At 39.4% G+C, this 23,321-nt stretch overlaps 1 protein-coding gene across 1 annotated transcript in view; it reads right to left on the minus strand.

The window, feature by feature from the left end:
• DRC11 (dynein regulatory complex subunit 11) overlaps window positions 1-10,780 on the minus strand; it is a 119,031-nt gene extending 108,251 nt beyond the window's left edge. Inside the window, exon 1 of the mRNA XM_088132851.1 lies at window positions 9,679-10,780. Coding sequence (XP_087988977.1) covers window positions 9,679-9,689 — 11 coding nt within the window. The 5' untranslated portion in view covers window positions 9,690-10,780. The remainder of the gene's footprint in view (window positions 1-9,678) is intronic.
• Window positions 10,781-23,321: the final 12,541 nt, after the last annotated feature.

Raw genomic sequence — 23,321 nt, forward strand, 5'->3', positions numbered from 1 at the left:
TTCCACAAGTATTTTATCTCTAATTCTTACAAATAATAGATATAAGACAAACTTGTTTTCAGCTTGATTTCATATGCTGAGTGGGAACTCATATGAGCAAAGACTTCTGCATTCTACATTAATAATATAATTATCTTTAAAAATGTTTCATATAGGAAGAAGTAATATCATGGAAGATGATACATTATAATTTCATAACATCTTGTACCAGCTGAGACAGTAAAAATAGAAGGGTCCCTTAAATCTTCTATTTTATTAAATTCCAAATACCTGGGATACAGTGAAGCAGAACACAAACATCTCTAACGTATCCAGTATACGGAAACAAAAAACGTTCTTAGCTATTTCTTAAGATTTGAAAGAGGCTAGTTTTAGTTTCTCAAACAAACTGCCACCAGACATTCGAGTTTGTTATTCCATAAATGATTGATGCCAATTTAATCTACATTTTTCAGCTACTTACCAAGATAAATTATTGACTTAGAATACTCAATTTATCATAGAATCACTGAGTAGGAAGGAATTAATTAGCCATCAAGTCCAACCTGTTATCTTGTGCAAAGTTTTAACTTAAAGCATACCTGACAGAGTGCTCTTCAGATTCTACTCGAACATCGAAAGTAAGACCGTCTTCTTTCTGGGTAATTGGTTTCATTACTAAACTGCTGCTACCCTTAGGAGATATCTCCTAATGTTCAGCTGGAATCCGCCCTCCTGCAATTTAAATCCACCTTTCTATGCCTTTCTCTCTGGGATAATGGAAAGCATGTTCTGACTTTCTTCTTTGCAACATCCTTTCAGATACGGTACTGAAAAGAATACTATCATATCAGTATACTCAAGGCTGCTCAATGATCCTTCAAGCCCTTTTCACAGGATTTCCAAGACCTAGAACTTCCCAGTTCCTTCAAGTTTTCTTCAGGGGACTTAGTTTCTAGTAGGGATGTGCAGCAGCTCAAATCTGAAGGCAAATTGGTGCTTTGCAGCATAAAGGGGCACTCATGTAAGCACCTGCCTCTACTATCTTAAAGCACCTGTGCTCGTTCACAGGTTCGTGCAGCTTTTTGTGCAGCTTATTTCCTACTTCAAAATCCCAGGAAAAGGAGCACTTCGTTTAAGGAAGCTCTTCCCACACTCCTAGAAAACCCCATTATGTGAACTGGCTTATCTTCAAGAGGCTGACAGAGAATTTAAAAATATCATCCTGTAAGTATCCTAAAATGATAAGATTCTCTCTCTCTCGCTCTCTTTTAAGGTTTTTATCCCACTTTTTTAAATATACAACTCAAGGCTGCAAACATACCAATACTCCTTCCTCCTCCTATTTTCCCCACACCAACCACCCTGTGAGGTGAGTTGGGCTGCCAGAGAGCGACTGCCCCAAAGTCACCCAGCTGGTTTTTCATGCCTCAGGCGAGACCAGAACTCAGAGTCTCCTGGTTTCTAGGCTGGTGCCTTTACCACTACACCAAACAGGCTCTTAGATTCTTGATAAGTTTTAGTTGGTAACGCCCATGTTTTGTTTCTTTTTACAGTGCAACTGACCATTTCAGTACTTAAAATGTGCATCATTAACAATCACTTGTCATTTGGGGCTGAATAAATCATGCCAATCCAAGATGTAACCTTTTTTCCCAGGACAGATAAAAACCAACCAATTTTTTTAAGGAAATAAATTACTGTAGTCTTTAATATTTAAATCAGATTTAAAAACCAGTACATCTCATGAAAGTGAACATATATCTTCTGTTAACTATTAACTAATATCTATCCAGGCAGAGAAATGTAAAAGAGACCCCATTTGGAAGTATAGTTTCTATACTTGTGGATAAAGCAGGAAAATGTGCAAAGTACAAATGGTGTGCCAAAGAAATGCAAGGCCTGGTTGCTCAACTGAAGCATTGCTTTGAGAGCTGATTCTGTTCTGAGGATGCCAAAGGAAAGATTCTGAACATGTAGGATCTTTAAATTAGTAACATTTTTATGTATCACTCCCCTTTTTCTTATGGATTATTTTTCCTGATCACAATTTTTGGATCAGCTCCCTTAGTTTCTACTGTAATTCCCATGTCTGCACAAATATATCTTTTTATCACATTATGCTAGTTTAATGTAGTTAAACAAAACCAGAAAGATATTACTCTGTTTTGCTTTTACCAGTGTATGCACTTAGTAATGTTAAAGAAGCAGTAGAGATACTAATAGCACTGACTTCCTTTATTTAGGTGAATCCATCTTCAAAATATAAATCTGATGCATAATACACCAACCCAAATAAGCCTGACAGATCTTTCCCTGCAATCTTTATCTTGCCCGCCCCGCAAAAACCACACCTTGGTTCTGGGTTTCCCCAGATGAAGAGTTCCATCTACATGGATGGAGAGATCTCCCCCTTACCTGAAATCTGAATGGGGCAGAACAGGAAATCCCCTTTTCCCCAGGAATAAATTTTTCAATAAATGGCTCCAGTTTTCACTTTTAAGTAGGGTTACCAGTGTTCAGCGGACATTTATTACAGAGCTACCTAACTGCACAGTCGGCTTTGGTGCTGGATGGGGTAGCACTGCCCCAGACAGACCCAGTGCGTAATCTGGGGGCCCTCCTGGACTCACGGCTCCTGCTCAAAGAGCAGTTGGCAGCCGTGGCCAGGAGGGCTTTTGCACAACTTCAGGATTGGGATACCCTTTGAACGGTCACTCATGCCCTTGTTATCTCCCAGATAAACTACTGCAATGCACTCTACATGGGGCTACCCTTGAAGAGTATCCAGAAGCTTCAGCTGGTCCAGAACGCAGCCGTGCGAGCTATTTTTGGGGCCCGAAGGAGGACCCATATAACACCTTTGCTTCGCGAGCTGCATTGGGTACCGGTTTGCTTCCGGGTCCAATTCAAGGTGTTGGTTATCACCTTTAAAGCCCTACATGGCATGGGACCAGGATACCTGATGGACTGCCTCTCCCCCATGAGTTCATCCCATCCCACCCGATCTCACAGAGAGGGCATGCTCCGGACCCCCTCGGCAAAAGAACTCCGACTAGTAGGGTCCAGAAGGCGGGCCTTCTCTGCTGTAGCCCCCGCCCTTTGGAATATCTTGCCCCCAGAGGTGAGACAGGCCCCCTCACTCGTGGCCTTTCAGAGGGATTTGAAGACCTGGCTCTGCCATCTGACCTGGGGTGAGGAGGGGGATCATCAAGTGTGGGGTTGGCTAGTCCCTTAGTGCCCTGGCGTTGCTGCCTTGAACCATCGGCCTCCTGGATCTTTTCTCTTTTATTTTTGTAAATGTGAATTGTTATAGGTTTTAATTGTATATTTATTTATTGTTTTAATGTGTTGTGAGTCACCCAGAGTCCCCCATCGGGGGGAGATGGGCGGGGGACAAATTGAATGAATGAATGAATGAATGAATGAATGAATGAATGAAATAATGGCTACTTAGCTTTTTTTACCAGAAAATTACCCACCAGAAGTTTCTGGATTCTTGTGATGTGTCATTTATTGGAACAAATCTAGCCTGCTGGAAAAAGCCAGACAAACCCCAAGTTTATCGGGGAGGATGAGAAATTTTTGAATCAGATACAAGAAGCCAATGTGGAAGGACAACAGCACCAAAAAGCCTTTCAGAAAACAGAAGAAAACCATGCAGATGAGACAAAGAAATGGAGGAATGTGACACCCTGGAATCTACTGGGAAGCTCCAAATTTAGGACAGAAAGACCTAAAATTTGGAGCTTCACAATAGATTCCAGGATTCACTGATGGTGTTCATGGACCCTAGATAGTTGCCATAAGCCTCAGAACATACGGAAGAGTTAGAGACTCTGCAAAGAGAAAGGATTCCTGCTTCTTTCCTGAAGAGAAGGATATGGGTGGTGATGATTGGAGACTCCCTAAAGAGAGTGACTGAAGCAGCAAACTGCCAGCCAAACAGCGATTCAAGAGAATGTGCAGCACATATTCAGGGTGTGATGGAATATTACCATTAGTTCTTATGCCCACTGACAAATATCCCTTTCTATTGATCCACATGCAAACAAATGACACAACCAGATACAAGCTTGAAGACAAGTGAAAAATTATGAAGCAGTGGGCAGGAAGATGAAGGAGCTGAGGGCACAAGAGAGAGAATAATATTGGAAGTGAACAGCCAGCTATGCAAATGATCCCAAACGGAACCATTTGGATTTTTTGAAAATAAATTACCCTTGGTAAAAGATAGCTGTATGTCGTTAAATATATAAGGCCACCCAACTCCATCATGACTTTGGGTGGTGTACAACATTAAAACAATTTAAAACAGTACAGGAGAACAACAACATCTGGAAAAAATAAACATACTTTCTAGTGCACAAGGGGCCCACCATCCACCTTAGTGCCTGAGGGAAGAGCCAGGTTTTAAGGACTCATTTAAACAACTCAGGGTGGCCATATGGATCTCTGGGGAGGATGCTGTTCCAGAGGGCAGCACTATGACAGAAAAGCCCATATCCTGGATCTCATCAGGTGACCCTATATAACTGATGGGACCTGGAGGATGGTGACCCTGCCTAATCATACTGGACAGGCATAAATTATCAAGGACATATGGTCCCTCAGATAACTAGGCCATATTCCATGAAGGGGACTATAGATGATAATCAGTACTTTGAACTGCAGCTGGGAGCCTACTGGTACCAGTGCATAGATGTTAGGTAGACATACTGTGGCATTCTGGACCAGCTGCAGTTTCTGAGTGGCAGCCCCACATAAAGTGGGGCTTGATGTGGCAGCTCCACATAGAGTGCATTTTAATTGTCCACATGGAAGTGGCCAAGCCATGAGTGACTGTCTGAAGTCTGTGAGACTAGGCTGAAGCTGCCATAACCTAAAGATGAAGCAGGCACGTAAGCAGAGAGGACAAAAGCCAGGAAACTTATCTATGAGATCCCTTCAGGGAAGTAGATAAGAAGGAAGCAAGTCTTTAAGGGAAAAAAAAGGACCTGAACCAGAAAAAGGAAGTTGGCCTGAGCACATGGAAACCCTCACCCCAATCCCATCAACTTGTAAATCAACCCAGCAAGGACTTTTGGGGATAAAAGGGATCCCAAAGCCCGCCCACTCGGAGTCGTCTGAGTCACCTTTGGATCGAGACTTGGCGGCTTCCGTCCCTCTAGCTAGTGCTTGGCAGCCTAGTTGGGAAGGACGTGGGTAAGTGTGGATGAGTGTGTGTGTGTGTGTATGTGTATGAGAAAGAGCAAATGTACCTTGCAACCAGTAAAGTTTTGCTGTTACTTTAAATTCACTGGGTCTCCATGTATTACAAAGAACCTCTTGTGCCTCAGTGTTCGATTGGAAGTGATTTGTGTGTATCCCTAATTATTTCCCCACTGTTGACCAGGGCTGTGTGTCTGTCTGCTCCAGCCGCACCTATCTGGAAAACCCAGGTAGAAAGCAAGGGGGGCTGACAAGATCCGCGTGCCTCAACAGACTGTGAGTGTGTGAGTGAGTGACCATAAGCTGAACCTGGGAGCAGCGTGTGTAACAAGTCCCTGCTGCTCCAGAAATGAATGCAATTAGCACACTAAATGAATTTTTGTGAAGGCCTTATTGGCCACAGTTGCCAACTGCTCCTTCAGCAGGAGCTGTAAGTCCAAGAAAAACCCCAATTTTGTTCAGCAGTCCCAAAGGAGAAAGTGCAAACCCATTCAGGACTAAAGATGGTATATCTCCAGTCTTGGGTAGTCTGAATATCCACAATCACCTAGTCTTGTCAAAGTTGAGCTTGAGTCTATTCCTCTCCATCCAGAGTCTGTCCCTCTCCATCCATCTGCATATCTCCCAGACACTGGGACAACACCCTGACAGCATTACTTGGTCAGCCAGGGGCACAACTGGGTATCATTAGGATACTGATTATACCTGACCCCAAATCGAAAGATGACTTCACCCAGTGGCCTCATGCAGATGGCAGAGCAGGGGCGAGAATGTTTTTTTCTTTTAATTGTGTTATTATAAGTCTTGATACATTATGTTCCAGAAGTCCTGTGGTCATTTAAAAAAGAGATGACTATCTGCAGATGCAAACAACTATGTTTTGCTGCTCTTATCATCATTATAGAATCCCTAATATGTGCTCTCATTCATGCTCGATTGGACTCACTCTTCCTCTCTTCCAACGGTGCTCTAGACATCTCTTCTGGCATTTCATCTCCTGATGTTCCTCAAAGAACCAAGGAGCACATTGCAATCAATGCACAGTGAGAGGTTGTCCAGGAGCAATCTGACCCAAGGCCCTCGATGCATACCCATTCAAGGCAGTGGCCAAGACATTAGTTGAACTACCCATCAGATCCTTGGGAAAGACCCCAAACTCCCTCTGAAACTCCACAGGATTGCCTGATTAGTTGCCTGAGGCAGATTGATCTAATAGGTCCTACCTCCCCATCAGGTCAGCTGCCTCATCTGCAATCAAATATTGGCTGAGGATGGTCTTATTACATACTAGGCTGGCATTTAGTACCCATAGCCAGAACCCAGGGCCACCAAGAATCCAACGACCTGACCTCAGGGGTGAATATAAAAGCTAGAAAGAGGGATGGGTCTCTTGAAAAACTGATCTGATATGGAGGGCTTTAAACCAAATTCGAGGGAGCAGGGAGAAAAGAGCCCAGAAAATAGTGTAATGTAGTGAGAACAAAACTGAGTGGGTATGCAAAATGTGGAGGCACCAAATAAGAAGCATGTAAATACAGGTCAAATCATATGAACCAAAGATTCCAAAAGCACAGAGCAAAGAGAACAGGAATAAAATCTTCACACAGGAAGCTGAATAGGATTTAGTAGACATTAGTGAAACTTGGAGGGACAAAACTAATGAATTGTAGGATATAATTTATTAAAACGTAATAGAACAAAAACATGGGGAACAGAAGAAGTACAAAAGGGAGTTAAAGGGTCATTGGACTGCTAACTGGGCCATCTGATATTAGATCCATGCCCCTCCTGAGGTAATATGTGAAGGAAATACATGCATTTGAGACTCACAAATCAGAGTACAAGGGGTCCAGTTCAGTGTCTGGGTAGGAAAACCAGGCAGGCAGAAAATTTAGACCAGGTCACAGAACTTTCAAGAAGGAGACAAAAAATAGGGGAGATTTCAACTGCCCAGATAACTGTTGGAAAAAAATGCCAAAAATACTAGCTCCCCCAAATTCCTCAGTGATCTTGCTGACTGCTTCATTTTCCAGAGGGTTGTTGAATAGACAAGATTATTAGTTCTATTAATCTATTAGAACTATTAGACAGTTCTGAACTGATCCTAATCAATAGGAAAGAGCTGACCGAAATACTAAAAGCAGTGAGTCAAAAAAATGAGGGGGGGCATCCTACTATTGTGGATGCATGGGGAGCTTTCAACTGAGTTAAGAATTAAAGAATTAAAAGGAAAATGTATAAAAATGGAATATGGGTGAAATTGCCAAGGACATCTATCACAGATGCAGTTATGGACACCTATCTGTAACTGCAGACTGGTCAACTTGATGTCGATAACATCCAAAATTCTGGAACAAATTGTTGAGCATTCAATTTGTGAGCATTTAGAAAACAATGCATTGCTTGGTAGGAACCAGTATGGCTTTATCAAGAACAAATCATGCCAAAGAACGTGATTTCTTTTTTTGATAGTGACTAATTTATTTGACAATGGGAATGTGGTTGATGTAGTATGTTTTGACTTCAGCGAAGCTTTAAAAAAAATCTGTAAGATTCTAGTAAAGAAGTTGCAGAACACAGGATGGATAGGCTATCTTTAAACTTACATTGATAGTTAAAAACTGTGCCCAACAAATGTATATTACTAATTATGTCAAGTGGGAAGCAAGTGTTGACTGGCGTACCACAGGGCTCCATTCTGGGCCATGCACTGCACAACGTATTTAAAGATGCCTCGGATTAGGAGTTAGAAAATATGAATAAATATCAAATTTAGGGGGATACCTTAGAGAACAGTATTAAGATCAGACTGATAATCTGGGACGCTGGGCAAAAAACAGAAAGATAAATTTCAACAAAACAAATGCAAAATTCTACACTCTGGCATAAGTATAGGATGAGAGCAGAGTTAGAGTTAGGGCAACAGTACAGGTAGTCCTCGCTTCATGACCACTCTTTCAGCGAACATTCGAAGTTATAACAGTGCTAAACAAGGAGACTTACAACTGGTCCTCTTAGTTGCTGTTGTTGCAGTGTCCCCGTGGTCATGTGACTGCAATTTGGGCACTTGGCAACTGGCTGCAGTGTCTCACAGTCATTTGATCACCATTTGTGATCTTCATTGCCAGCTTCTGACAAGCAAGGTCAATGGGGAAGTTGGAAGAAAGTTGTAAATGGCAAGCATGTGACATCACACTTAATGACCACATTGCTTAGGAATCCAGTTGCCAATTCCATTTACCATTGTTACGTGAGGACTACCTGTACATATAAAAAGCATCTGGGTATCTTGGTTGACCATAAACTGTACATGAACCCAAAATATGCTGGGGATGCAAAAAAAGCAAATGTAATCCTAGGCTGTATTAACAAAAGTACAGCGTCAAGGTCAAGCAAAGACACGCTTCCTGTTTATTCTGTGATGGTCAGACTACTTTTAAAATATTGTGTCCAGTTCTGGGCGCATTTTGGAAAATACACATACAAACTGATGCGTCCAGGGAAAACCAACCAAGATCATAGACTCTTATAAGGAAAATTACAAGGAATAATTGGAGGCACTGGATATGCTTGGCCTGGGAAAAGAGAAGGCTATCAGGAGCTATGATAGCTGTCTTCAAGAATCTGTAAGGTTGTCATGAAGAAGATGGGGTAGGATTGCTCAGAGTTCTTCCAAAAGGCAGGACAAGAAACAAGGAAATTACAAGGAAGCAGATTTTGATTGGATCTTAGGAAAAAAAATCCTCATAAGAGCTGTTCACTTGAATTGTTTAAATAGAGATTGGCAATCTATAGTAGTAGATTTCTTGCATCTACCCTTCCAACATTCTGTGTAAATACTGAAGAATATGTATTCAGGTTATATCAATTAAGAATGAAATTTTATGCTTCTGACTAGGAATACATCATGATTTAAATAATTTCCCTGATCAGTGATTAAATCAAATCCACTCTTATGAAAAACCAGTAAAAATTCAAAGCTGCTTTCTCAATGCCCAGGAAATCAAATAAAAAAACTTCTTCAGTACTCACAGAAACCCGAGCTCCTTGATTCTATTTTTAGTGAACAGTATTACACAAATTAAAACTGTAATATCATGCATGGCCCCAGAGCTGGAGCCATGTTATTGCACTAGATGCACAACTATTGAAAGTATACACTGCTATCTATGGGCCAAAGCAACTGTTAAAATCATAATATTCACTATTTATCAACAATGAATTTTCACTGGAACAAATAATAGTATGAGCATCGGCAACAAATGGTAAGGGATGAGCCATAACTGCCAGATTCCCACTTTCATTAAGAGAGACACTCTATAACTTTTTTAGAAGCTTAATTAATGTGTAGTTATTGATTTTTCTCATTTTGTAATAAAGACAAGTTCCTGCTTTTCAATATTTTAGCCAATGAATGAACAGCTCTTAGCAGCAACTGACATATACGCTGCCATTTAACAAAAATGTACTGTTTTGCTTTTTACTTACTTATGCGACATTTTTCTTTGGCACTTCCCCTTGCGTTTAGCTTTCTGCTCCGAGATCGCTTTTCTTAAGGTCTGGTGGGAAAGGAGTCTGTCTGTCCCGATACCAACCCCCTTCTGGGTGCAGCCGTAGGCATCCGGGGCCCCGGCAGCGGAGGCCCTTAACGACTGCGGCGCGTGTGCCGGGACGCGAGCTTTCTTCTCCTGCCCCTGCCTCGGGGCCACCCGTGGAAGCTCGCCCCGCTTCCACCTCTGAAGGCTGCTTCTCCCGCAGTTGCAAAGCGCAGCTCTCCTCGCGTGCCTCCCTTAGCAACAAGTTGTCGAGACCAAAGCCACGCTTCGGCTCCCCTCCTCCCTTCTCTGCCCGGGCGGTTGCTATAGAAGCGGGGGGAGGGGGGCTGTTGCCTTCTTCGGAAACTTGCTCTTTGCTGTGGCCGCCGTAGAAAGAGCCGGAGGATTTCAACCAGTGACATACATGCATGCAATATATATGAATAGGCCCTGAAGAGTCCTGATATACGATTCCTCAAGGGAAAGAACTCCGTTGCTAGCCTTTTTGTTTTGGCTTTTTGTTGAGAAGCGACAAGCTTGCAGGGTTGCCATTGCACAAACTTCTAGATGGGACATTCATTGTGCAATTGCCCTTCCTCGTGAAACTTGATTGGGGTCCTGACATTTATTTATTCATTCCCTTTGTCATTCCCTTTGCCATACTTACAATTCACCTCAAAACATAACAAATAAATCAGAACATCAAAGCCAAAAGAAAAATCTCCTAAAGTTAAATCCCTAAGAAAACCCAAGCTTCTCATCATCTGTTTGCAACTTACGTTTTACTACTGCTTCCCGCTTTCTTCTATATGAAGAAAATGCATAAAAGCTGAGCAATATGTTTTGGCTGGTAGCACTAATGACACCCCATTGTTCTCTCAAGTATATTCTCTCCATTTCTCCTCCATCATCTAGATAATCGACTAAATACCCAGGAAACATCTTGTGGGCTGAGACATGAAATTAAATCCTATGCATATATACGGAAAGGAATAACAACTATGCCAACTAGCGAAGGTAACTCTCCCTTAGATAACCAACTAAGCATCCAGGAACTACCCTGGGCGAGAACAAGGGATCATATGGAATTGCGCGAGGAGGGGAATCTAGTAATGAAGGTATCTGTGAGGGAAGGAAATGACAAAATGCGTGTCACCTTGCAAACTCCACCCCTTAGAAATTTGCATGGCGCTGCATGCAAATATGAGCCTGTACTGTGAGGTCGAGAAGCACATGTTGCTCTTTTGGCTTTACCTGTATTGCACTGAGAAATTAACACCTGTTGGTACAGTGACCATACGTCCTTTATTTCAGAAAACTGTCCTTTAGATTTATTTTTTTAAAAACCACTTTTGTCCTTTATTTTGGTCATTTAACTTTTACTGTATGAATGGTACCACTAAATGCCCAGTCTTTCACATTTGTGTGAAAAATATGAAAACTGAATTGTCTTTTTAAAATAATTCACATACACTGATTTTAGATTTTTTTTATGAGAATATGCATTTTTGTCAAGTTTTTCTTGGTTTTGCTCTTGAATTTTCCTTCGCAAAGCAAAGTTATAAACATTTTTTTTTAATCCTTATGAACCTCTTTCAGATTTGCCCCTTTTTCAGATTTGTCCTTTATTTTTTCTAGAAAATATGGGCACCGCACCCTTTGGGATAGTGTCTACCTATCTTGCTTATAACATGCTAAGTGTCAACTTATAGTTTTTTGTTTTTGTTTTTAAAAAGGCAGAAGTTGGGAATAAAGCTGAGAAGAGAAACTGGATTCATTCCATTTCCCCAGCAACCTCAGAATTATCTAACTGGATTAATTAGGGATCTGAAGGGGAAGTCCAGGAAAATATGTTTCTAGTACAAAAGTTTTCTTGGCAGAACAGGTAAAAATCTGAGCCAGATATATCATGTCAGATTGTTTTTTATTTTGTCCTTGTATAGCAAAGACCCGTTATTTTATATCTGATATTTATGTTCTCTGTACAAGCTCAGTAATTTTGTGTTTTTGCAACTGAAAAGCTCTTTGCAGCACAGATGCCTCCAGATTAGTAGACCAGCATTATCTTGTGGCCTGCCCATAGGTTTATATTTTCCTTGATATTTTTCTATGGATGTTCCTTTTAAATTACTGTCTTGAACAATTTGAACAATTATCTATTTTTATCTCCTATGCCATTGACTGTTTCCATTAACTACTTAAAGGCCCAAACCATTTTTGTACTCTTTCTTTTTTAAATAAAATAAAAATGTGTTTTATTTGTCTATTGCTTTATCTCTTTAAAAGGGAGAGAGGAAAGAGCTGATTTCTTTAGCCACATATTTCAACACTACAGGGCCAGGAGGTGGTGCTATAGAATTATTTCACACTGGCCTTTCCCCTTTGCACATTGCCAGAAAGTAACACAGGGCGTGGGAATCCTCTCTCTCACACAGCAGGTTCAGTTGGAGGACACCAGGTGAAGTATTCCCTAGAAGTTAAGTTATGGCATGGAGAACTGTCAAGGTGCATATCAAGGCAGGAGGTATACAGATCCAGAGGACTTCTGGGAGAGGGGATTTGAGACCTTGAAGTTTTCACTTTACCAACTCAGCCAGGTTGCTGCAGTACATTTCTCAGGAACATGGGGCTACCACTAAAAATGCATTGCTCTCAGGTCAAAAAGCAGGGCCTCTTAAGTTGACCTCAAAGGTACAAATCTTACAAACTTAATTTTATTACTACTGTATAAACTGATACATTCTGAAAACTGACTGTAATTAATTGCCTTGACGTTAATGTATGTTACAATTTTCTGTTATTTTTTTGAACATCTGTTAATAAAAAGGTTTTACACAAAAACATTCCTGTGATGTTCTTTAATCCTTGAAGTCTATAGTACAGTAATCACAATTAATCTTTCAATATCTATCTATCTTTCGGACTTCCGGTGGAGGACAATATGACAGAAGGTCCCTCCGGCTGAAGTCCCTCTGAAGCTGGAGCATTAAACATGGTTAATTCGGTGTCTCAGGAATTTTTTCTGAGACACGAAGCATTCTCTGGGCAAGGGGAAGCTATCGAATCGCGTCACGTGTCTTCCGGACAGCTATAGCTTATTGATCGAACACAGGTCGCAAACGAATGGTGAGCAATCGGCTGGGAAGCGGGTGGATCAGCTTGTTGGTGCCTCATTTAAAGCCTCTTAAAGAGACACTACTTCCTACCACCCCACCTCTAAAATCACTTTTGTTGTAAGTTATTTAAAGAATTTAAAGAGGCTACCTCCACTACAGAAATATTTCTTCTCTTGGCTGGACTTTCATTATTTTCTGGGACTTTTAAAGTGTGTTGTACTGGATTTGAAAGATTGAAATAAGAGCATGCAATCTGGAAGTTTTAATGTTTTCAAAGAAGTTTTCTACGCTTTCTACTATTTTTATCTATATTTTATTTTTGCTTTTAAAAAGGAAGAATTTTACATACTTTTTTTTTGTGGAATTGAGAGAGATTTATTCTTAAATGCTGTGGGAAAGTTTTGGTTTGGCGATTTTCACAAATTATGATTGGCTGCAGACTCGACCCTCTTTTGTTGCTAGTTTGTGAGAAAGCAAAATCTGCCGATACTTCTAAGCTGGGATTGGCTGCTGATTTGGCCCCCCCCTCATCTTGCTGTTTGTTGTGGCTATCCAGTTACATTTGCATTTGGGGAATATCACTTTTGGCCACAAGAGGGAGTGAAAATATTAAATTGGAAACTATCAAAAGGAAGAAACAGCTTTCCTTTTCTTCTTTCTTTAATTTTTAACTAAGGGCGGAAAGAAGAAGAAACAGAAATAATGGCCACCAAAAAGCATATAAGGCATGGATTTGGTGAACTTGACTGGATGAAAGGCATGTTTGAAGAATATACTCTCAAAATCACACAAACCATTATTCAAAGTGTTAACCAAATATTTGATTTAAGATTTGCTGATCTTGACCAAAAGCTTGACCAAAAACTGGACAAAAACAAAAAGGAATTAGAAGAAGGAAATAAAAAAGGTAATGACACAGTTAACTTGTTGGAAAGTGAGAGGGACAAAGAGTTGGATAAAGTTGTACCACTGGAATTGAGAGATAAAGAACTTTGTTTAAGGTCCAGGGAAATTTTTGAGATTAAAGGAGAAAATTTAATAAATATGATGGATGAAATAGAGAAAATTCTTTGTATAAATTCTAAGTATGCAACTGTATATGTTAAGAGATGTGTTGGTCTTTCAAGTACACTCTGATTTTAAATTTAATACTGAAAATGTGGATATAACTATGCCTAAAGAAATATCAGTAAGGATTTCAAGGAAGGGAAAGGATTATACTGTTCTGACAGATACTTTGAAAAAGAATAAAATCCTCTTTTGTTGGGAAAAATTAGAAGGGATAGGATGAATTACATTTTAAAATAAAAGAATAGTTAGAGTTAGAAGGCTTTATATCTTATTGATCTACTTATATGCAACTGTTTAAATGTTTTTGTATAAATGATGAATATGTTATTGTTAGAATGTATAAGATGTTGTTATAGATGAATCTGGAAGATGAACAAGCCAAGAAAGATGGAAAGTCCCACAAATACCTACAGCAGAAGAATGGATTATCTAAGGGACTTGGCTTAAATGGCAAAATTAGTAGTATTAATAAGAGATAATATTGTTTTTTAAATTCATCTCCTTATGGCAACCCTTCTTAGATTACATGCTTGTGGGGGGGGGAAATGAAAGTGTTGATTGTGGGTTTTAATAATTACATGGTTTGTGTTGATAGAAATAATGTGAATTTGGATTAACTAGTGATAATAGATTAACTTTTTTAAAATTTGTATTTATATCTGTAAGGGAGATAGTCGGAAGTCACTTTCCATTTTATTCTATCTATCTTCACTATTTTAGTTTTTGCCTTTTGTCTTTTAGTTCTATTTTCTGTCTTTACTGTATTCTCTTTTTTGTTTTTAATTATATTCTTAATATAATATAATAAAGTTCTTATTAAAAAAAATCTATCTTTCCTTGTAGTTGGCTACAGTAGTTTGCCCTCAGCCAAATTAGAAGTCTCTCTCGCTCTTTCTCTGTATGTGTGTGCGTGTGTGAAATTAGTTGAATTTTGGAAAGATTAACCCAGTTGTTATCATGGAATTTACTATGTAAACCTGTATATTCTTACTAGAGAATAAACCTCATTTCTGAGACTGTGTAGACCTATTTAGGACTAAAAACACTTAGATAATTTTATAGTGCTCTATAAAAGTTATGCCAGAACAAATAGTTCTTGTGATACCACAAAACTATTTATGTAATGTAAATGAGAAACACAGCTCCCATTCTGGAATTACAGTACTGGCTGTTCTTCAGCTTGTTTTCACATTTTGATTCTTGAAATCATCTCATTTCTTAATAAGTTATCCCATGAGATATTTATTTTATGTTGTTATGAATCTGAAGACTACTGTTGTGGAGCAACAGAGATGAGTAGCTGCTGGCTATTCTAGAATTGAACTACTGTATTGGTCAAATCAAAGCAACTAGACATTTAAAAATGCCACTTAAGTGTATGTTGGAAAACAAAGAAATCTAGGTTAAAATGTCTTTAGCATCATATACCACTTAGTGGGGAAACACTATCTTCATATACTGTAGATAGAGACAGAACAAGACATATTACTTACAATGCATTTGGCAATTAACATATACCAGATGTTTAGGATAAGAAGGAAATATTGAACCTAGACCTCTGGCTATTGGTCAGGTTATTAGCAGAAGATTTAGAAAACTATTCTGGCGTCAAAATCCCTAAAATTTGCTCTGACTTGTATTCCACTAATGTAGTTCCAAAGCAGGCACTTCTGTAAAGTGATGTGGGATATATTTGAGCCTGTGGAATCCCAAGATGTAGACAAGGATCTCTGTATGAGTTTGGCAACTTTTGAGTTCGATCTATGTCCTGCCTGGCAACTTTGGGCAACAGAAGTGGATGGAATGGCTGGATCCATGAAGTTGTCAAAGTTTCTTTGAAGGAGGAGATTGTACTTGATGCCTTGAAAGAACTGTTGGCACTTCACCTCCTGAAAAAGCCATCTCTGGATTTGGTTATTCTGGACAACTTCTACCCAGTTTCCAACCTTCTTTTTGGGGGAAAATCTTGGAGAAAGTTATGTGGCATTACTTACACAGAAGCTTGAGACAATGTCAGTGTCTTCCTGTCTAGTGTCAGGTCTGGATGTGATGGAAACAGCATCAGTTACTCTGGGTGATCTTCATTGGGGCTTGGATTGGGGCTAGTAGGGGAGTGTGGACGTTAAGGCGTTACTGGATCTCTTTGTGATCTAGAAAGATAATTGAATGGTTTAATGGCTGCTTTCTTCAGTGTTATATTTTTTCAAGGTTCTGAGGTTATTAATATTTTAAAATACCCCTTTATTCCTGGCCACACCCTCATTCTGTAGGTCAGCCCACTGCATAGGGTTCAGTGACAGGGTACAAATTGTACCCCCCACCCCCAAGTTGATTCTATAGAATACTGGAGGAACTTTTCCATGAGTCCTTTCCATAGGGCTACTGTGACATCACAGGCTCATGAGTGGAGAAGCAGTTTCTCCTTGTAATGTACATCCATCTAAAGAAGGAGACTATGGAGAATGCAAGAGGTTTTTAAAAAGAGTTGAAGGAAGGATTCATGTTACTGTGTACCATGTCTAATTTGGTCTTTGGATAGTGATTTAAGGTCACATTAATTTAAAGCTCTATGTGTGAAACTATTCTAAGATAGGAATAACATTTCTAAAAAATTTAAATATAGTATGGCACTTTTTACTGCTTCCAATGGAAAAATGGGAATTTAAGAAGGGGGATTATTTCCCCCCTGTTCACTTATAAATCAAGCAAAGTGATATTTTTCTGCACTGAAATATTTAAAGAAATATGCCCAAATACAGCAGGCACATAAAAACAGACTTTTTTTATTGTGAAAGAGCTGGTTAATTAATATAAATGTGTTTGATTAGCAATTTACAATTATTTGCAAAACCCATATGATCATTCAGTGTGGATACAATCTGTCCTTATCATGTTCTATCTCCCGATAATCCTATCAAGAATCAGACCGAGTAATGGTTCACAGTCAACCAAATCATCCATCAGTCAGAATAGGAGACAGGGCAAGCTAAAAATGGCCTTCTATGCACAGAAGGGCTCCTTAGCTCTATGAGAGTTTTAGAACCAGTAGCTGAGGAGCATTTCCACGGGGTCACTGGGCTGGGGTCATTTGCTAAAACTATTGAGAAATGGACATCTGTCCAAATATCATTATATCTGATTTGGCGGGGGGACAGGCAGCAGGAGGGAGCTGTACAGTAAAGTCCTTTTTGCTCCTGCAGTCCCTTATAACCCCCATCTGATCTAAAGAACAGGGCATCTTACAATATAATAATAATTAATAATTAATAATAATAATAATAATAATAATAATAATATATTAACAATGACATGACAAAGTAGTGTGAGCAACAATGGTGCATTGGAATATCTGCAAGAAATAAAATCTGCCTGCAAGAAAGAACTGGTGGGACCACAAAACAGGCAAAGTAATAGAAAATAAAGACGCTAAAGTGCTCTGGGACTTTAGAATTCAAACAGACAAGCACCTGGCACACAACTCCCCAGGCTTAACAATTGTTGATAAAAAAAGACAAAAAACTCTGAATAGTGGACATTGGAATACCTGGAGACAGCAGAATAGAAGAGAAAGAACTGGAGAAAATCCCAAACTATAAAGACCTGCAAATAGAAATAGAACAACTATGGCAAAAGAAAGCAAAGGTAGTACCAATAGGAATAGGTGCCTTGGGTGCAATCCCAAAACATCTGGTGCACCACTTGAATACCATCAGCGTTGACAAAATCACCATCAGTCAATTGCAAAAGGCAGATTTATTTGGAACAGCTTATATCCTATGACGATACCTTTAACCCCATCAAACAACATCTGCCTATCCCAGGTCCTTGGAATGGACTTGATAGGTGGATAAAAATGCCAAATCCAGTCTAAATATCTGGCTGACTGTGTGACTAGCAATCATCATCATCATCATCATCATCATCATCATAAGTCGTCATCGTCCTTGGGAAGTACTCAATAAGTGATAAAAATGCGAAATCCAGTCTAAACATGTGGGTGACTTGCGACCAACCATCATAATAACAACAACAACAACAACAACAACAACAGAAGTAGCTGTGGAGAGAGGGCAAATACTAAAGTATATGTATGTGTAAACAGTTTCATCTTTTACAGTTTGCTTGTGCTGAACATTTTTTTTCTTTTTTGCATATCAGCCGGTATTTTTCATTTTGGAAGGAGAAAAGGATGCACTAGTGTAACACTAGGTTCAAATGTGGTTTACTCCTACACTGGCTTGATTGGATTGCACCCAAGTGTGCCATTGGATGGTCAAAGGGTTAACTATCTAGGGTGAGCTGAGCGGAGAAGAGCAAACTAATCTGACAGGCGAATGCCTTCCCTCTAAATTGCTTTTACTTCCATATGGAAATGAATATGGTTTCCTCCTCTTTCCAAACAGGTTTGCTTTTATTTACACACTATAAATAAAACTTTCAGTGTGAGAAAAAAGAAAAAAAAGAATAGCAACTGTGTGTTTCTGTCCCAGTGGCAGGATGTTTTTTATGTTCCTGTTTCTTGTAAACAGCAAAGCAGATTTCTGCCCCAGATGCAAAGGAGGCAGCCACTCATTGTTCTAACACCTGCTGGCCTTTAAAATGGACACAATTTCCATGAGTTATTGACACAATACAGACCAAGAATCTAGACTAGAGGCCAATCCTTATGGTTAATTTGCTAAAACCATTGAGCAGCTAGCACCTGTACAGTTTTCATTATATTTTATTGGGATTGGGAAGAGGGGAAACAGCAGGAAAGATTTCCTCCGGTAATATTATAAAGAACAATGGCTTTGGTGTCAATGGTGGCTCTGTGTGAGAAAAATGATTACAATCCAAATGTCTATACTGGATTCCTAATGAAATTAAAGCCTGGAGTTGGAGTTGCATTATAAATTTCTAATTCTAGAGAAACTAAGCAAAAGTATATAACTCTATAATAACAGTCAGGATAGTATGCCCTCGAATCAGTTGCTCCAGAATTACATCACTATAACTAATTTAAATGTTGCACATCATTTGGCCTCCTTATACATTGATTTTGATTGTTGCAATTTGCAGTTCAAGCTGTTGTTAGCTATTTTATCAATAAAGATTAATTATTTTAATGAAAAATCATTTCATGTCAGATATTGATCCATGGATGAGAAGCTTCCACATTCCTGCAAAAAGTGAGAAGAGGTTGGCACAGAGTGTTTTGCTAAGTTGTGAATGAGAAGTTCCAGTAAAAACAATATGAAAGCAACATGGAAGCAGAATTAAGTTTGACCTTTGATGGTAGTTTCAAGGAAAGTAATATGTACATTTAACCAAATTTATCCATCAACTGCTGTATATATTGTTTTTAACTAATTTTAAAACTGAGGCTGATCTATACAATGATAAACTCTTATATTCCCAAAAAAGAAGAAAACATTCAATCTCCTTAATATATTATAATACCTTTCAGCTGTATTTATCAGAATCATGTAACAATAATGTGTTAATGGATTTAATCTTCATCCTGCTTCCTGATGCCTTAGTTTATAAAATGCACTAAAATTATTCTTGGCCCTGTACTTTTTGAACTAATGCAAGAAGTATCACTGCCTTTCTGAATCATAATGCAAATAGAAAATGTGTTGTTTTTGCTTTTGTTATGTATTTTACATAAGTCAGATAGTCTGAGGGAATCAATGTTACTAAATAATTTAAACATATTTATTTTCAACAAACAAACAAAAAAATCAGGATTGTTATGGGAAAATATTGGAAAATGGAGCCTTCAACTCCCAGCAGAATGTTAATCTAATAGAGAAAGAAAGAATTAAATACATAATGTTATATTTCAAGAAAGGAAGCTACATAAATCTACTGCTTGAGAACTCTGCATAGTATGTGGGCCCCAATAACATTCTATACAGTAATGCATTGCATAACTTTACTCTCCTTCCCTACATACTCAGGGTCAAAGTACATACATTTAATATGTAGCATGGAAAAATATCCTAGAAGAAGACAATGGCAAATCATTTCTGTTTTGCTGCCAGAAAAGGACATGAAGCTACCAGGAGTTGAGCTGACTTGAAGAAAACTTCACTTTATTAATAGATGCTTAGGGGAAACCCCTTACACATGTACCTACATTTTTAAAAACACCCAATAAAAATTGAGTTTCTAAAACATATTGTTAACAGCAGAAATTTAAAGGAATTTTAAAAACCATTTAATTGAACATTTAAAAACAAGAGAAGGACCAAACAGATTTCTCAATGGAGGTATGATATGGCAGATTCCCTTTTATTGAAGGTTATATTTCTTCATCCTAGAAAAAAAAGAAGTTAGTTATTTACACTTATTTATTTTTGTTGTATCCAGATCTCAAGTGTGTTATCAATATTTCTTTGTATTTTACATTTCAAGCCCTCTACCTCAACTTATTTTAACTTAAACCTCATGGTAGCCTTCCAAACAAAATCTGACTACTGTATGTTTAGTAGACTTCTCTACAAAATTGGAAGGAGATGAACAGACTAGGAGCTATTCCTCATGTCTACATGAACTCCACTCCTTGATTTGGCAGAAAAGTATGCTGGCATAAACTGAGCTGTTCCAGTGGCTGAGCCCTCTTCTGTCTCAGAAACAAGATTGGTGAGTGGTCCATATAGTTTTAATGTGGAACAAGCTAAGGAGAGATTGGTGGATTACATTGGCATTCACAGGCCAGCTGGAAAAACAGCCACCAGCTATTCTCTTTTAACATGTGGTGGGATGGGACAAGGTGAGTCTGGGGCACATACTTTGCAAGTCAAGTTTAGTCATCTGTCACACTGCCATCTAACAAGCACAGAGGAGGGGCATGGGTGAAGCAGGAAGAAGCACTCTCAATTCTTACAGCCCTTCCTCCATGTCAATCAAGCTATTTCTGAATCTGGGTCTAGCACTAAAACTATGTTCAAAAACAGCCTGGCGGGTAACACATGCGGACGGGGGGGGGGGGCATTGTTGTGAAGCTGAAAAGCACCAACTCTGATACTAATGGGATAGAAGTGCAGGCAGTCAGAGACCAAGGAATCCAGTTCTGTCCTCATGGTCAGCAACTCCTAAAAATAAGCAGGAACAGCCACAATGAACCCACCCACTAGACCCAACTTCCAGACTTGCACAATTGTTATTAACAGTCATCACCATGGTACCAAGTTGGAAAGTATTGTTATTGTATGACCAAGGAATCCAGATTTGACCTTATAGCCTGCAGCACCCAGAAGTACTCTATAGAGTAGACAAAAGGGTATAGGAATAGACAATATGGCACCCTTGTTCCCAAATTAATACAACGTATGAGCACTCAAAACCCCTTGTCAGCAGAAGCACTGGAACGTTGTAATGCAATCACAAGTTGCAGACAGCCCAGCTCTCTTCTGCACTTTCAACAGACCTGTGTGCAGCACAGGAGAGGGCTTCAGAAAGGACTTGTCAGGCATTATGCAGGCAGGTGTCTCGGCAGAAGCCAGATATCCAGTCTCTCCTGCAGCCCAAGTCAAAATGGCCATGTGGGGGAGTACCCAGCAATTGGAGGGGAAGGGCTGTGTCCACCGACGCCTCAAGCGGCCAGTAGGAGATGGGCAGATTCCAGACCCTGACTGACTACACATGATGGTGTCTTTGGCGAAGCGTTCTAGATTATGTGTTGGGGGACAAGGGAAAACACCGCCTCAGAAGTGAAACAGATAAAGAGACCTTTAAGCTGATTCAGCTGTGGGCTGGGGATCAGATGAAGACAGTCTCATGAGGGTATGTAACTTAAAAATGATTCTTCAGACGTGTTTATGCTGCAGTCAGAGGGCAGGAGGAAGAGCTGTAGGAGGGCCCAGGAAGGAAAGGATATTAGCTAAAAAAGTAAGATCCACCCATCTGCAAGCTGGAGATCCAGTGAAAAGGCTGTCTCCTGGTATTGCCTGGCCTCCTCAGCCTTAGTAGCAGGGTCCTTAAAGTAGTTGTAGGATTTCCTATGAATGTTGGTGGTCCTCCAAATAAATTGGTCCCCAACCATTCAGGTTTAAACCCTTTCATCTGAGTTAATATTCTTTGGGATGTTACATTTTTTTACAATAATTAATTCTGCCCCTCCCAAGCACTCATATGCTTATGAATGATACTTCAGGACTGGACTGAGAGGTGGATGATAGGGAGGGAGTTAACTTCCTCTAGAGATGGTAATTTTTTTCTATGTCTGTCTTTTGTTCTTCACATCAGTGTGATTGAAACACTAGCATAAGAAAAGATGGCACTGACATGCAAATAAAAGCTCTGCTAAAACCTTAATTTATGCCCTAGTCCTGTGCTTGCACCAGCTGCAGCCTAGCATTGCATTCTTGTGTTGACAATCTCAAAGGGTGATAACTTCATTTCTTTTGAAATGAAGAGTATGAACGAGTCAAAAATTCATTTTGTATTTTTCAGGGAGCCACACCTAACTTGTTTATAGCTCCAACTCTGTTGGGTTTAGAATTTTTGAGTTTTTTTATCCTCAGCTTATACTTTAGTTAACACAGCTACCCTGCACACATTCTTAAAAAGCATGCCATTAGTCTATCCAGTCAGTCTGCCAGGCAGATGGGTGAGGTAGAAACATTAAATGGTTATCATTCATTCATAATATCTATTAATTTCAAGGGATTTACTTCCAAAGAAATCTCTGTACCATATTAGCCTAACAGGAAAAGAACAAAAACAATGGATTGTTTCCAAGAATTGTCCCTCCACTGATGAAAGACTTTTTAATTCAGCCAAGGCTTCCATCAGCAGAAAGAGAGGAAAGTGACTTTTTTCATGCTGCCCTCCTTAGGGTCCCCATGTTTTGAAAAATTAGGAGACTGCAGTGGGGAAAGGGAATCACTCCAAATCCCCCTCCCTCCTCTCTCGCATGCATCCACCCGTGGAAATCACTGCAGGAAGAAATAATCCTATTGGATAAACCCAATTTGACTCAAGTAATTAGATTTGCAATGGAAATAGCTATGGGATTATATTATTATAGCCCTATAACAATATCAACAATATTGTCAAATAAATTTATGTTTTGTGTTCTGCAGTTACAAAGCACAAAAGGTTTCCCCTTACAGATTAGGATTTAATTTATTTTGATTTACAGATGGTGAGTAGGAGCCAAGTATTACACAATCCATATTTTACTACAAGGGCTGTAAAACACAATTATTTTTATATGTGGTTCAACTTTATTCTGGAAATTGTCTTCCCCATTGGAGATTCTATGAAGGGAATTAACAGCTACTCTTTGATATCAACACTGTAAAGACTGGCTGCTGGAAAATGGCTGGGAGCAACAAGGTCGCCGTTCTCCAGTCTATAGTGATGGGAGTCCAGGTACTGCATTGTCGGTTACACAACATAATGGAAGAATAAAGGA

The sequence above is a fragment of the Python bivittatus genome, unplaced genomic scaffold (assembly GCF_059951505.1).
Source record: "Python bivittatus isolate LINGU-HERP-01145 unplaced genomic scaffold, Pbiv_v1 ctg000020_np1212, whole genome shotgun sequence".
In the NCBI taxonomy this organism is placed as follows: Eukaryota; Metazoa; Chordata; class Lepidosauria; order Squamata; family Pythonidae; genus Python; species Python bivittatus.